General features: G+C 38.9%; 1 protein-coding gene across 1 annotated transcript in view; it reads left to right on the top strand.

Moving 5' to 3' along the window:
• NRK (Nik related kinase) overlaps positions 1-16,171 on the top strand; it is a 180,149-nt gene that overhangs the window by 118,603 nt on the left and 45,375 nt on the right. The window contains exons 10-14 of the mRNA XM_033113197.1: positions 9,300-9,378; positions 10,456-10,631; positions 12,215-12,278; positions 12,698-13,856; positions 15,380-15,487. Coding sequence (XP_032969088.1) covers positions 9,300-9,378; positions 10,456-10,631; positions 12,215-12,278; positions 12,698-13,856; positions 15,380-15,487 — 1,586 coding nt within the window. The remainder of the gene's footprint in view (positions 1-9,299; positions 9,379-10,455; positions 10,632-12,214; positions 12,279-12,697; positions 13,857-15,379; positions 15,488-16,171) is intronic.

The following is a 16,171-nucleotide window of genomic DNA, read 5'->3' as shown; positions in this document are numbered from 1 at the left end:
TGAAGCATGAGCCAAGACAGGCCTTTTGTATGGAAAAGCCACTGGAAATGGTTTGAGATGGGTCTCAGGGAATCACCAGTGTAGGGTGAACAGTGTTAGCCAAGTTGATGGAGACTCATATGGCAGCCACCTGTGTCTACATGCCAGGAGTGGGGAGGACTCAACAAAGAAATAATGGTTTCTGCTGACCCTTCTGTCTGGGAGAAAGCTGCTCCACTAGCCCTCCTCCTGAAACCAGTCGATTCATTTCCTCCCTGTATGTCCCTGGCCCTTTCCAGCTGCTGCAGCACTGGAGCTCATAGGAAGTCAGTATGTCAGTGAGTAAATCCACGTATGGGTCCTTTAACAGGAACGCCTGGGACTGCAACCGCCCTTGCCTCAATCAGCCACAGTCTTTGCTGGTTTTCACAGCCGGAAGTTGTGGGGACTTTTCTCGTTGGCACTGGAACCCTGGGCTAGGGAGCCTGGTCTGGGGCTGGGACCACTCCCTCCTAAAAGGGACCCTCTGGAGCCGAGATATCCCTCGCAACTTTTTAAATGCCACATGTAGGTGTCGGACCAGTCTGTTCCACATCTCCAATGTTCCTGCTGGTTTCTTGGTGACATCTGTATATCTTTTGTTGTAGAACTTCAGCTAGATTTCAGGCAATTCTCAATGATGGTTGTTCTGTAGTTTAGTTGTAATTTTGAAGTGGTCATGAGAGGATGCAAGTACAGCATTTACCTACTCCACCATCTTGACCAGAAATCCAGATATGCATTTTTAAAGGAGGTTTAAATGAATTATCTTCTAGTGGTGAAAATGTAGGCAGTGTTAGGAGATATGGTGTGAAAGGGGCATTTATTGGCATTCCTGAAATTAAACCCTAAAGGAAACCTCCACAATTGCTGTTTGACATAGCTTTTTTTTTTTTTTTTAATTTATTGGGGTGACAATTGTTAGTAAAATTACATAGATTTCAGGTGTACAATTCTGTATCACATCATCTATAAATTACATTATGTGTTCACCACCCAGAGTCAGTTCTCATTCCATCACCATATATTTGATCCCCCTTACCCTCATCTCCCACCCCCCAACCCCCTTACCCTCTGGTAACCACTAAATTACGTTCCCCAGATTAATTTTCAAACCCCGTGGCCATCTTGTGGTTACTGATTGTTTTCTAATCTCCTCACCTTCCCCCTTACCCCACGCCCCCCGCCCATCTAGCAGTCCTCAGTTTTTCCTCTTTGTCTCCAAAACTGTTTCTGATTAGTTCATTCACTTATTCTTTTCTTTAGATTCCGCATATAAGTGAGATCATATGGTACTTATCTTTCTCTGTCTGACTTATTTCACTTAACATAATGTTCTCTAGGTCCATCCATGTTGTTGCAAATGGTAAGATTTCTTTCTTCTTTATGGCTGTGTAATACTCCATTGTATAAATGTACCACAGTTTCTTAATCCAGTCATCTACCGATGGGCATTTCGGTTGTTTCCATGTCTTAGCTATTCTGTATAGTGCTGCAATAAACATAGGAGTCCATAAAATTTTAGAATTGGAGTTTTGGATTTCTCCGGTTAGATACCTAGCAGTGGAATTACTGGATCATAGGGTAGTTCCATTTTCAGATTTTTGAGATACCTCCATACTGTTTTCCATAGTGGCTGCACCAATCTGCAATCCCCCCAACAGTGCACAAGCGTTCCCTTTTCTCCACATCCGCGCCAGCACTTGTTGTTTGTTGATTTATTGATGATAGCCATTTTGACTGGGGTGACGTGATAATCTCATTGTGGTTTTTATTTGCATTTCTCTGATGTTTAGTGAGGTTGAGCATTTCTTCATATGTCTGTTTGCCATCTGTATGTCCTTTTTAGAAAAATGTCTCTTCAAGTCCTCTGCCCATTTTTTAATTGGGTCTTTTTTTTTTTTTGGAGTTCAGTTGAGTGAGTTTTTTATAGATTTGTGATATTAATTCCTTATCAGATATATCATTGGCAAATATCTTTTCCCATTCAGTAGGATCCCTTTTTGTTTTATTGTTGGTTTCCTTTGCTGTGAAAAAACTTTTTAGTTTGATATAATCCCACATGTTTATTTTTTCTCTTACTTCCCTCGCGCGAGGGGATATATGAGTAAAAATCTTACTCCGGGTAATGTCTGTGAAGTTTCTTCCTATATTTTCTTCTAGGTATTTTATGGTTTCAGATCTTACATTTAAGTCTTTAAGCCATTTTGAATTTATTTTTGTATATGGTGTAAGGAGGTGGTCCAGCTTCATTTTTTTGCATGTGTCTGTCCAGGTTTCCCAGCACCATTTATTGAATAGACTGTCTTTACCCCATAGTACATTCTTGCTTCCATTGTCGTAGATTAAATGGCCATATAGGCATGGATTTATTTCTGGACTGTCTGTTCTGTTCCATTGATCTATGTGTTTGTTTTTATGCCAGTACCATGCTGTTTTGATTACTGTAGCCTTGTAGTATAATTTGAAGTCAGGTATTGTTATACCTTCCACTTTGTTCTTATTTCTCAAGATTGCTGAGGCTATTCAGGGTCTTTTATGGTCCCATATAAATTTTAGGATTATATGTTCTATTTCTGTGAAAAACGTCGTTGGTAGTTTGATAGGAATTGTGTTGAATCTGTATATTGCCTTAGGCAGTATGGACATTTTAACTATATTAATTCTTCCTATCCATGAACATGATATGTGTTTCCATCTATTTATATCTTCTTTCATTCCTTTCTTCAGTGTCTTATAATTTTCTGAGTACAGATCTTTTACTTCTTTGGTTAAATTTATTCCCAGGTATTTTATAGTCTTTGGAGCGATTGTAAATGGGATTGTTTATTTAATTTCTCCTTCTGATGTTTTTTTATTGGTATATACAAATGCAACTGATTTCTGAATATTAATTTTGTATCCTGCTACTTTACTAAATTTATCTATCAGCTCTAAGAACTTCTTGGTGGAGTCTTTAGGGTTCTCTATATATAGTATCATATCATCTGCATATAATGATAATTTTACTTCCTCCTTACCAATTTGGATACCTTTTATTTCTTTTTCTTGTGTGATTGCTGTGGCTAGAACGCCCAGCACTATGTTGAATAGAAGCGGAGATAGTGGGCAAACTTGCCTTGTTCCTGATCTTAGGGGGAATGGTTTTAGCTTTTCCCCATTGAGTATGATGTTAGCTGTGGGTTTGTCGTATATGGCCTTTATTATGTTGAGATAAGATCCCTCTATTCCCACTTTCTTAAGGGTTTTTATCATAAATGGCTGTTGGATATTATCAAATGCTTTTTCTGCATCTATTGATATGGACATGTGGTTTTTATTTTTCATTTTGTTAATGTGGTGTATCACATTGATTGATTTGTGGAAGTTGAACCACCCTTGCATACCAGGGATGAATCCCACTTGATCATGGTGAATGATCTTTTTAATGTATTGCTGAATTCTGTTCGCTAATATTTTGTTGAGGATTTTTGCATCTATGTTCATTAGAGATATCGGCCGGTAGTTTTCTTTTTTTGTGGTGTCATTGTCTGATTTTGGGATCAGGGTGATAGTGGCTTCGTAAAAAGTGTTTGGGAGTCTTCCCTCCTTGTGGATTTTTTGGAAGAGCTTGAGGAGAATAGGTGATAATTCTATTTTGAACGTTTTGTAAAATTCACCTGTAAAGCCATCTGGTCCAGGGCTTTTGTTTGTTGGGAGATTGTTGATTACTGATTCAATTTCCCTGGTGGCAATCAGTCTATTCAGGTTTTCTGTTTCTTCTTGAGTTAGCCTTGGAAGGTTGTACGCCTCTAGAAAATTGTCCATTTCTTCCAGATTGTCAAATTTGTTGGCATATAGTTGCTCATAGTAATTTCTTTAAACTTTTTGTATTTCTGCGGTGTCCGTTGTCACTTCTCCTCTTTCATTTCTGATTTTATTAATTTGGGTCCTCTCTCTCTTTTTTTTAATGAGTCTGGCTAAAGGTTTGTCAATTTTGTTCATCTTCTCTAAGAACCACCTCTTGGATTCATAGATCTTTTGTATTGTTTTTCTGGTTTCTATTTCATTTATTTTTGCTCTGATCTTTGTTATCTCCTTCCTTGTGCTCCCTTTGGGCTTATTTTGCTGTTCATTTTCCAGATCCCTTAAGTGTGAAGATAAACTGTTGATTAGTGATGTTTCTTTAGGTAGGCCTGCAAAGCTATGAATTTCCCTCTTAGGACTGCTTTCGCGGCATCCCATAGATTTTGGGTCGTCGTGTTTTCATTTTCGTTTGTCTCGAGATATCTTTTGATTTCTTTCTTGATCTCCTGCTTGACCCATTCATTATTTAGTAATAAGTTATTCAGCCTCCATGAATTGGTGTGTCTTCCAGTTTTTTTTTTTTCCTGTAGTTCATTTCTAATTTCATAGCATTGTGATCAGAGAAGACAATTGGTATGATTTCAATTTTCTTAAATTTATCAAGACTTGTTTTGTGGCCTAACATATGGTCTATCTTGAAAAATGTTCCATGTGTGCTGGAGAAAAACGTGTATTTTGCAGCATTGGGGTGAAATGTTCTGAAAATATCGATTAGATCCAAAGTGGTCCAATGTATCATTTAAGGCTGTTGTTTCCATATTGATTTTCTGTCTGGAAGACCTGTCCCTTGTTGTCAGAGGTGTGTTGAAGTCCCCTACTATAATAGTGTTACTGTTGATCTCTGTCTTTATGTCAGTCAGTACCTGTTATATATATTTAGGTGCTCCTATGTTGGGTGCATAGATGTTTACTAGGGTTATGTCCTCTTGTCGGATCGATCCCTTTATTATTATATAATGCCCATCTTTATCTTTTAATATGTTCTTCATTTTAAAGTCTATTTTGTCAGATAGAAGTATCGCAACTCCAGCTTTTCTCTCATTTCCATTTGCATGAAATATCTTACTCCAACACTTCACTTTCAGCCTGTGTGTGTCTTTTGTTCTGAGGTAAGTCTCTTGTATACAGCATATACAAGGGTCTTGCTTTCTTATCCAGTTAGCCACCCTATGTCTCTTGATTGGAGCATTTAATCCATTTACATTTAAAGTGATTATTGATAGGTACATAGTTATTGCCATTTTTAAATTTGTAGTTAGGTTGTTTTGATCTTTCTTCTATTTACAGAATTCCTTTTAGTATTTCTTGCAATGCTGGCTTGGTGGTAATAAATTCCTTTAGCTTATTTTTTTCTGGAAAGTTCTTTATCTCTCCATCAACTTTAAATGATAGTCTTGCTGGATAAAGCAATCTAGGTTGTAGGCCTTTGTTTTCCATCACTTTGAGTATCTCCTGCCACTCCCTCCTGGCCTTCAATGTTTCTGTAGAAAAGTCATTTGATAGTCTTATTGGGAGTTCCCTTGTATGCAATCCTCTGTCTTTCTCTTGCTGCTTTTAGGATTCTCAATTTGTCTTTAACCTTTGACATTTTAACTATAATGTGTCTTGGTGTGGACCTGTTTGGGTTTATCCTGGTTGGAACTCTCTGCACTTCCTGGGCTTGTATGTTGGTTTTCTTCATCAGGTTGGGGAAGTTTTCGGACATTATTACTTCAAATATGTTCTCAATCCCTTGCTTCCTCTCTTCACCTTCTGGTATTCCTATGATGCGCATGTTGTTGTGCTTGATGTTATCCCAGAGGTCTCGTAAACCATCCTCATTGTTTTTTATTCTTTTTTCTTTCTGTTGTTCTGTTTGGGTGATCTCTGCTACCTTGTCTTCTAAGTCGCTGATTCGATCCTCTGCTTCATCTAACCTGCTGGTAATTTCTTCAAGTAAGTTCTTAATTTCCGTAATTGTGTTCTTTAGTTCTAACTGGTAGTTCGTTATGATTTCTACATCCTTCTTTATGTCTTCTTTAAACTCCTTAAACATTCTTATCATCAGTTTTCTGAACTTTGTCTCTGAAAGGTTGGTTACGTCTGCTTCATTTGGTTCCAGTTGTGGAGGTTTCTTCTGTTCTTTTATTTGGGACGTGTATCTTTGTTTCCCCATTCTGGCTGACTCTCTGTGTTTGCTTTGATGTATTAGGTAGATCCCCTAGAGTTCTTAGTTATTGCTAGGTTATCTTATGTAGTATGTGTCCTTAATATTTGACTTGCACTACGTCGTTCTTCTCTGGTTATGCTCCAAAGGTGACTCTTGTGTTGTGTATATTGTCCTGTTCAAGAAGACCTTTAATTGCTTTTTGCTTGTGAGTAAGTGGGGTTAACTCCTAGGCTGACTCGTTGTGAGACTTGGCTCTGCCCACCGCAGGGCGTTCTGCTGTGTGATGGTTGACCACTTAAATGTGGTTTGGCCTCTATGGGCTCTAGTGCCTGCAGAGAATTCCCTCTGGGTGTATGACTTGTAGGTCAAATCCAGTAGTACTCTGGTTTGGTCTGGAGTTGGGCTCTGGATATGTTGAATGTTGTGCCTCTTAAGCTGGGCCCTGGTAGGGCAGTTTCAGAACTAAGCAAATCACCAAGCACAACAACAACAACAACAAAGAAAAACATCAAATACATTCACATGTAAAAACACCCGATAACCCCCACTTGACACAGGCAAAGATATCAAAGATATAAAGACAAAGCAAAACAAAACAAAGCAAAGCAAAACAAAAAGCAGTGCCAGTCTTGGCTTAAGCCCACCAAGTAATGTCCAGGTTGTCCTCTGCTGTACCAAAGATCCCCCTGCTTATTGCGCAGGCAGAGCCGGTCTCCTGGTGCCCAGAGTGACTTTGGGACTGCAGATTTAAATGTGTGGGCCTGAGGGGTCTGGATGATCGTTTTTACAATGTCAGTGCAGTTTCTGCCCTTGCCTGCACATATGCACACTGAGAGTAGCACCACCAGCCCCGTGTCCAGTACTCCTGAGTCTTAAGGCACTTCTTCAGTGTGTGTGTGTATGGGTGCGGGCGGGAGATTTCTGAGCTGCTGAAAGCCCAGAGCTGCATCTGCCTTACTGCTGATCCCTGGGAGTGTCTCTGCAGTTGCACTTGCCCCGCCCTAGGCAGGCCAGAAAGGGTGGGGGCTGTGGATGGAGGGGTCTTCTCTCTCCCAGCCCAGCCGCGCGTCACCCTCTTCCTGCAGGCCAGAAAAGGTGGTGGCTGGTGGTGGAAGAGTCTCTTCTCTCCTAGCCCAGCCAAAATCACACTCTTCCCAGCCTCTTCCCCGGGTCAGGGCTGCCCGTCAGTCTTTCCAGAGCCTGAGCACTACTATGGCTCCTCTGTAATCTGACTCTACTCCTCAGTTCAGGGGCCAGTTTAAGTCTCTGGAAGGGTGGAGGTAGGATTGGAAGAGCGGGGTGGGGGAGGGGCCCAGGTATGGAGTCTGTGTTCTTTGTCCACCCTAGGGCCCACTGGCCGCCCTCCCGGAGGAAGAAATCAGCTGTGGGACGCAGGGAAAGAGCCCACCTCCTGGTCTCTGTGCTCTCCGTTCTGCCCTGGGATCCCATGGGTGCCCGGAACTGCAGGTGCCACCGCGGTTTTCGCTGCCGCTGCCGCCAGCCGGGACCCCACTGCGGGCCCGAGCGTTTTCACTCCGCTCCCTTCCTTCCTTCCCCTGCTCGCCCAATTAGCGCACCTTCAAGTAATCCTTCCACGAGTCTCTTAGCTGCTCTGTGTGATGAGCAAAGAGTTCTTTGATGGGTTATAGGTCCCGTTTGTAATAAGATCCGGAGGAGAACTCAGAAAGTGCGCCCCGCTGCCGCCATTCCTATGACGTCATCGCCATAGCTTTTGTACCCACTTTGTAATCCATTCCTTTGTGGTCTTCTCCTTTCCCTGAATGAAAACTTACCTAGTCTATGCCCTAACGCTTGACCCCTGAAGATGTTAGTTGACTGAATGGTTTTCAGATGTTAATAAGTAACAACTGCATACTATTGTGCAAACTCACTTCCAATATGTGCAAACTCACTTCCAATATTTTTAAAGGACAGAATCTAATGGCTGATTGGACACAGTAAGGGTATGGATGCTGTCAAATATGATCCTGAGCTTTGCAGTTTGGGGTTCATTCTTCCCTCAGTTATAAACCTGCACTTTCTATTAATTTATACCATGTATTTGAAACAAAACCCTGACCTTTGGACAGTTGTTTTTATATCACTATAATGAAACTACTCTGGGGAGTATTTTTCTACTGCTATGACAGGCAAGTTTGGCACTGTAGCTTTTCAGGAGATGTATTTTGGGAGAGGAAGGATAACTTTAAAGAGGCATTTATATCAAATTTTCTCACATGAATGACACACATGTAGTGTTAGGTGAGATTTACACTATGGCTCTCTTTTGGGAATTTTTTGCACTGCCAGTTTTCTTTAATCAAAACACAAGAGGAAGTAATTGAAGTGAGACACATATTTAAACACTTATAGAAAAGCCCAGAACTCCCAAACCAATGAGGTAATGAATTTATATAGCACATATTGGAATAGGCTTTCCTTTGTGGGGCTGTGTTTCTAAATAAAGGAATTAAAGTCCAGTAATTTGGCACAGACTTGAAGTGCCATATAATTAAAATCTTTATTATAATATCATTAGCTTATATTTATTAAGTGCCTACTCTGTACCAGGCACTTTTACTTGTAGGTTTCTATTTAATCCTCACAGCAAGTCTTTGAAGGAATTCTTGATATATTTCCCATTGCATTTTTTTATGTGTTTGTTTTTGGTTTTGTTTGTTTTGTTTTGTTTATGATGAAAGGGAGGAACAGACAGGTTTAAATCGGAGCTCTGCCTAAGGTCACAAAGGCAGAGCTCTGATTTGAACCCAGTGTTCTTAGCCTAGAGGGTATGTCCTTAACAGTTTTACTATATCTACCTCTTTTCCTAGGAATGTCAGCTTCAAAAAGAGCTTCTTCTCATCTTTTTAGAATACTAAATTATTTTTATACCTTGTTTTGCTTAGGTACTAATCTGATTGACTTTTTCAGTCTATAATTACCTATTCAATTTTTACAGTTATGGATACCTGCAATACAAAAACACAGAAAAGTGCTAGTCTCCACTTTTGGTTTACTTCTCTAAATATAAATAATCACACATTTCAAAACTTTTACCTAGTGTAATTTATTATTGATGTGTCACACCTGGCAATAGTGAAGCTTTAGGATCTTTTATAAATGGCCATTTGCATTGAAATAAGCTTTTCCTGTAACTACTTTATTTTTCTATTCCTTAGTGTCTATTCAACACAGTATGTGAAAGAACACTGAGAATCCTTTGGAATGAGTATTCTCTGTGGTTACCCTTCTCATTCATTCTAAATTTACCTATTTTCCTTTGCAGCACTGTGTAACCTTCAGCCCTTGGAAGCCCTCTTCGTTATTTTGCGGGAATCTGCTCCCAAAGTCAAATCCAGTGGATGGTAAAGACAAATGACTTAATATCCCAAACACATTAACATGTTTTTTTTTGGTTTGTTTTTTTTTTATGTAGCAAAGAAGTTTTCATTCATTTGGTCAGTCCTGTTTCAACATCCTTGTTGGGCAATATTTCCTAAATAACCAATACCTTAAGCATTGGGTTTAAATGACTAGTTTTCATTAAGTGCTAGCTAGCCGACTAAAATAAGTAATACCCTCTAGAGTACGAATATGTTATGATGACTCTACTGCCCTGGCATTAATGGCATATTCAGTTTTTCTCTAGTGATGAGATGGACCATTGGAAACGATCTGTGACATTTTTCACTGTACCTAGGTACAGTCAGTGATTGTGATAGATAAGCCAGTTATTTGACCCATTAAACTAAACATCCATAGACAGAACTGGAAAAGAGGACTTGTTCTCCCAGGGTGCTACAGGCCAACTAAGCTTGGGAACCCTTCTCAATGAAGCTTTTTGATCTAGTACTTGATGTTCTTGCTTATTCTTAGCATTTACTGTTTGCCCTAGTAGAAGTTGTGACTATGATTCGATTGCTGACATTCTTGCTTGTGATTCAGTTTAACCCCACAGATTCAGTCTTTCTGGTCACATCTGTTTTCATGGGTTATTTTATAAGATTAGTTAGGCCCAATAACACCCTTTTTTTGGATCATTATATCTATACCTCTGTAGTTCAAAGTGCGTTTAGTCAAGTGAAGCATTCAGGCCTCAATGTGTGACTGTTATGGGCTGGCCAATCTAGTTTCATGGTCTACATATATCATATTTACTACTTAATTGCCATCCCACCATGTACATACTTCTGAACTCATTGAAGTCTCTACTATTATTTGGGTAAAAAAATGCCAATTACTTATCTCCTCTGATGTTTGAATAGCAGTGCTGTACAATGTATGTTGTCGAGCTGCAGGATATTTGGCAATTGAAAAGACAACTATAACTAGAGGCAACTCTCTCCAAAAACATGACTTTCAGAGTGGCGTGTGGGTAGGGGTGGGCGGAGGTGTAGAAGGTCTGAGAATGCTCTTTAATTTCTTTGACTCATTTCTTTTAGGTCCCGCAAGTTCCACAATTTCATGGAAAAGTGCATGATAAAAAATTTCCTATTTCGTCCTACTTCTGCAAACATGCTTCATCACCCATTTGTTAGGAATATAAAAAATGAAGGACATGTTGTTGAGTCACTAAAGAAGCATCTTACTGGAATCATTAAAAAGAGACAGAAAAAAGGTAGAATGCATGAACTTTTGGTTTGCTGGAACGAATATTCAGATAAGAATGGAATTTATTTGCTTTTTCAGGAAAATATTTTTTTTAAAAAAAATATGTTGAAAGTAAAATTCTGAAGCCCTTGATGCTTAGTGTTTCCACTAATATATCATGTGTACTTAATTCATTATCTCTCACCTGATCATCTATATGTATATAAGATTATAAATTGTTGCCAGTTACAAGTGGCAAGTATTCATATTTACAAAGACCTCCAAAGCCTCAAGAAGAATTCTTTGATGTGCCAATTTTATTTAAAAAATAAACTCCTAACTAAAGAAATAAAATGAAAAGATAACAAAGTCTATATCTTCCTGTTCTTTTATGGCTGACATTTTATTTAACTCCAAAGAGATAAACGGATTTGTAATTAACCATTTATTGACCTTTAATTTTGAAGTCTGTGTGCACCACACAAAGTTTGTTTTATGTACTAATCTCTAACTATAAGATATGATTAAATGAATTAATTTATACAAATAAAAGTAAGCTTCTATATATTAATGCCAAAATGACAGAATGGGTTTTCATCAAGTCCAAAGGAAACTGCATAGGAGGTTGTTTCTACCTTATAGGTTGTATGGCATATTTCACATTTAATTTGGGGCACCATAGACAGGGTTGAGAGTGGTGATGGAATGGAAAAGGGGGAACCTGAAAAAGATAGCAGGCATTCTCAGATTAGCTACAGGATTGATTGCAGTGGAGCTTCTTCAATCTGTGTAACGATATGTATCCTATTTTGGAGTCAGAAGCAGCAGGAATTAGTTTATTTAGCTATGGCAGAGAATTCCTTGGATGAACATCACAAAAGTCAGCCAGTCTCAAATGGGTACAGAAAGATCCTTCATCTACTTGAGAATTTGCTAACTTCCATAGTTGCAAGTTTTCCAGAATGTTACCTACAAGAAGTCACGTTTACATGGAGATTACATGGAAGACATAAATATAGTTGCCATAAACACTTTAATATACAGAATTCAAAAGAGTACTATTTTGTTTGTGTTTACATTACAGTACTGAACAGCTGACAGGAAAGAAGCTGAACATTTTCAATGTGCTAACTGTAAAATCCAGAATTTAGATTTTTCACCTTCTCATTGAAAGGACCAAAGATAGGTGTGGGCCCAAGCCATAAAATCCTTACATCTAGAGCACACACCTATAAGCCGTGCTCACCAACCATCTTGAGTTTCTCTTGTTCCTTTCTCCCTTTGCCTTTCTCAATTCTTTCTATTTAGAATTGTAGCAATCAGATTGCTAAATTTTCTTTCCTATGCTCAGAGAAGTTAGTCTGTATTAAATAGCTGCGCTGAGCTGCAAAAATGGACCTGCAAAAGTTAGTCTGTATTAAATAGCTGCGCTGAGCTGCAAAAAAGGAACTAGGATATTGTCTATGGTACCAGCCAGGTATTATATGAAAGGTTACTTCTTGTCTGTGTAAATTCACCCAACATCCTGTGCAATAAAGGGTGGAAATTGGATAAGCTGGATTAAATTAATACATGCTGATGGTTATGCATTATTTTTTCTTTCATATAAAGGAATACCTCTGATCTTTGAAAGAGAAGAAGCTATTAAGGAGCAGTACACCATGCGAAGATTCAGGTGCGTTAGACAAATTACAAATAGACTCTGATGTTAGCAATTCCTGTAAGACAGTCAATTTCCACACTGTTTCACTGGACTCAGAAAAACTTAATCCTATCTCATCAACAAATAACAGATCTCTACTTTCAAAGGATATTTGAGTGGAAATGTTGAGGGAAACATTTTTATTACTATTAAAAGATTCCTTAATTTCTGGCAATTGAATGGTCAAGTCGATTATTAGACCATTAGTAGTGAATATATTAGTAATACAAACAATATTTTAGACATTATAGGAATATTTCAAGAAAGATTTACTGAAAATATCTTCATAGCAGAAAATACCCATTTTTTAAAAATAAAAGCATTTCCCCTGAATGGTTTCACTCCACTGACAATTCTAACTGTATGGCAAACATCTGTATCTTTATTTCTAGAGGACCTTCTTGTACTCATGAGCTTCTGAGACTGCCAACTAGCAGTAGATGTCGACCACTTAGAGTCCTACATGGAGAACCCTCTCAGCCAAGGTGGTTACCTGATCGAGAAGAGCCACAGGTCCAGGCACTTCAGCATCTGCAGGGAGCAGCCAGGGTGTTCATGCCACTACAGGCTCAGGACAACGCACCTAGGTGTCTAAACGGGCAAACCCAGGCATCTCAGCGACTACAAGGGGCAGCTCGGGTGTTCATGCCACTACAGGCTCAGGTTAAGGCTAAGACATCTAGGCCCCTACAGATGACAATTAAGGCACCTCCACGACTACGGAGGGCAGCCTGGATGCTCATGCCACTACAGGCTCAGGTTAAGGCACCAAGGCCTCTACAGCTACAGGCCCAGGTACCCAAAAAGCAGCAGGCTCAGGCCCAGGCATCAGAAGAGCCTCAGGATCTGGACCAGGTACCAGAGGAATTTCAGGGGCAAGATCAGGTACCTGAACAACAAAGGCAAGGCCAGGCCCCTGAACAACAGCAGTGGCAGAACCAGGTACCTGAACAGCATCTGGAGCAGAACCTAGTACCTGAACAGCCAAACATACAGGAACAGGCTGCTGAGCCCACACAGGCAGAGACTGAGGCAGAGGAACCTGAGTCATTACGAGTACATGCGCAGGTGTTCCTGCCCCTACTGTCACAGAACCACCACGTGCTGTTGCCACTACATTTAGATACTCAGGTACTCATTCCAGTAGAGGGGCAAACCAAAGGGTCACCCCAGGCACAGGCCTGCACACTAGAGCCCCCACAGGCAGTTGACTCAGTTCAAGCACTGATAGAGGGGCTATCAAGAGACTTACTTCGAGCACCAAACTCACATAACTCAAAGCCACTTGGTCCACTGCAAACCCTGATGGAAAACCTGTCATCAAACATGTTTTACTCTCAACCAGAACAGGCTCAGAAGAAAAAATCAAAGGTTTATAGTCTAAGGCAGGCACTGGCAAAACGATTATCACCAAAGAGGTTCCGGACAAAGTTATCACGGAGACCTGAAGAGTTTGAGCTCTCAGATTTAGGAGCCCACAGGCGAAGGCGCCAACACAGATGGGAGGATATCTTTAATCAACATGAGGAAGACTTGAAACAAGTTGCAAATGTAAGAGATTCTGATATTTTCACTGAATCAAATTTGTAGAGAAAATGTGCTACTTCATACTTATGTTTTCCCTCTGTAAAACCAAGTGAAATAAATGTTCCTTGCATCCCAGAGAAAATTAACTAAATAATTTATGCTTCAGATAAATTATCCTGAAATTTCCAGATAATTGTGACTAAGTTTGAGAGAGCAACTTTTGCTTGAATGATATAGGTAATTGCTTAATATCTCTGTGGAGATACACCTTTAATTATTAGTTTTCTACCTATTATTCCCTTAATGAATAAAGGGACACCATGTGTATATTTAAAATAACTATTTGGATCTTTAAAAATTACTTTCAAAGTTCAAAATTTCCAATGTAACTTATTAAAAATAAAGACAGAAACAAACTTGGTTTCATTCCTCTAACCTCTAAGTCTTTTGGTGTATGTCTATTGAGCCGATTGAACAAATGCTATTTCCCTGACATATTTTGTATGAGAAAATGTAAAAGCATCAAGAGAAGAAAGGCTTAAAATGGGAAGTGGATGTCTAGTCCCCTAAAATGTGGGATAAAGGGAAAGAAAGAAACCAGATAGAAAAGGGGAGGTATGGGTCTAGAATGGAGATATTTGCCTGTAATTAGGGCATTTAAAATGCTAATGACTATTCTCAATGGACTCTAGTAACAGCTAGATCTAATGGGTTTTGCATTTGTGAAAAAGACCTTTATGCATCCCTTCAAAACTCATAGTATTAGTAGCATGCACATACTTACTGTCATTTAATGTTTTAAATATATTGTATATGTGAAAAACCACTCTGAAATTGAAGGAAAAAATAATAAATAATAGTTACTTATCTCAGGATCTAATAGTTACTAATAATGACCACAGGATCTTATATAAGCATTCCTATCTTTATGTGCCACTTTTAAAGGGAAAGTAAATTACTGATACTATAGTAAAAGTCATAGGTCTTTTGAAATACCTGAAAATTTATTAGAGTTTAGAGATATATATGAGTGCTTCAACTCACAAAAGGCAAAGAAAATATGTTTTTATTACTCTCTTGGAGTAGAAGAAAACTATTGATTAGCTTAAATGGGAAAACAAAGTTTTGTAAACTCCCAGGGCTCAATTATGGAGAAATATTTGCACCACTGTATTACAGATCTTCCATTGCACAAGAGGACCAAACTTTGTAGTTACAACTGCATAGTAACTGTGCAGTTTGGGGTTATGAGTTAAGCTTCAGACCAGAGATTCTTAACCTCGGTCTAATAGATGAGTTGCAAGTGGTCAATGATCCCCCTGAAAATATATGTGGACAAGTGTGTCTGTATAAAGTTTTCTATGGAGAATCTGTAGCATTCCTCAAATTATAAAAGAGATCCAGAACCAAAAACTATTAAAAACTATTGCTTGAATTCAATTTTAATATTTGAAAGTTATTCCTTTATATATCAGGATTATGGTGTTGCTCCTATAATTTGCATTTTAACAACAATTGAAATATTTATTTTCCTTTTCTTTCAAAAGGACAAAGAAGATGAATCATCAGACAATGATGAAGTATTTCATTCAATTCAGGCTGAAGTCCAAATAGAACCATTGCAGCCATACTTCCCAAATCCTAAAGGAAATGAGGTAAGATTTTCAATATGTGTTGCTGTGACATTAATAAGTGCCTAAAACAGTGGTTCTTAAACTTTTTGGTCTCAGCATCTCTTTATACTCAACTGCACATACCTTTTTCATTGATTGTCTCTGTTCTATGATGTAATTTATGACAGGATCTGGTTCATCTAATCTGTGATTTATTTTCTTACACTTATTAAATAATCAAGTAAGTGCTGGTATCTAGGTTGGCTTTTGTACTCATGACTATATTAATAGCTGTTTAGCACGTGATACTAGTGAGGCTCAAGTTACAGTTTCAGTCCTGTGTGGACAAAGCAGTATCGTCATAGACAGCATTTTAACAGCTAGCCATCTAAAAGTTACTTGGTCACTAAAGACAACTAGGTGGATGGCTGAAGAACTCAAACATTCTTGCCTGGATTTCTGGTCAAGATGGCAGAGTAGGTAAATGCTGTGCATGCACACTCTCACGACTACATCAAAAATACAACTAATCTACAGAACAGCCATCATTGAGAATTGCCTGAAGTCTAACTGAACCCAAAGCCTTACAACTAAGGAGATACAGATGAAGCCACCTCGAGACTGGTACTAGGGACAGAGACATGGTACACACTGGTCCCACACTCATGTGTGATCATTAAAAATTGGGAGGGATATCTCAGCTGTGGAGATAAACAGCGGAGAAGT

This window comes from Rhinolophus ferrumequinum, chromosome X (genome assembly GCF_004115265.2).
Source record: "Rhinolophus ferrumequinum isolate MPI-CBG mRhiFer1 chromosome X, mRhiFer1_v1.p, whole genome shotgun sequence".
Lineage (NCBI taxonomy): Eukaryota > Metazoa > Chordata > Mammalia > Chiroptera > Rhinolophidae > Rhinolophus > Rhinolophus ferrumequinum.
The sequence above is the reverse complement of the archived record's forward strand: the minus strand, read 5'-3'. Positions and strand labels throughout refer to the sequence as shown.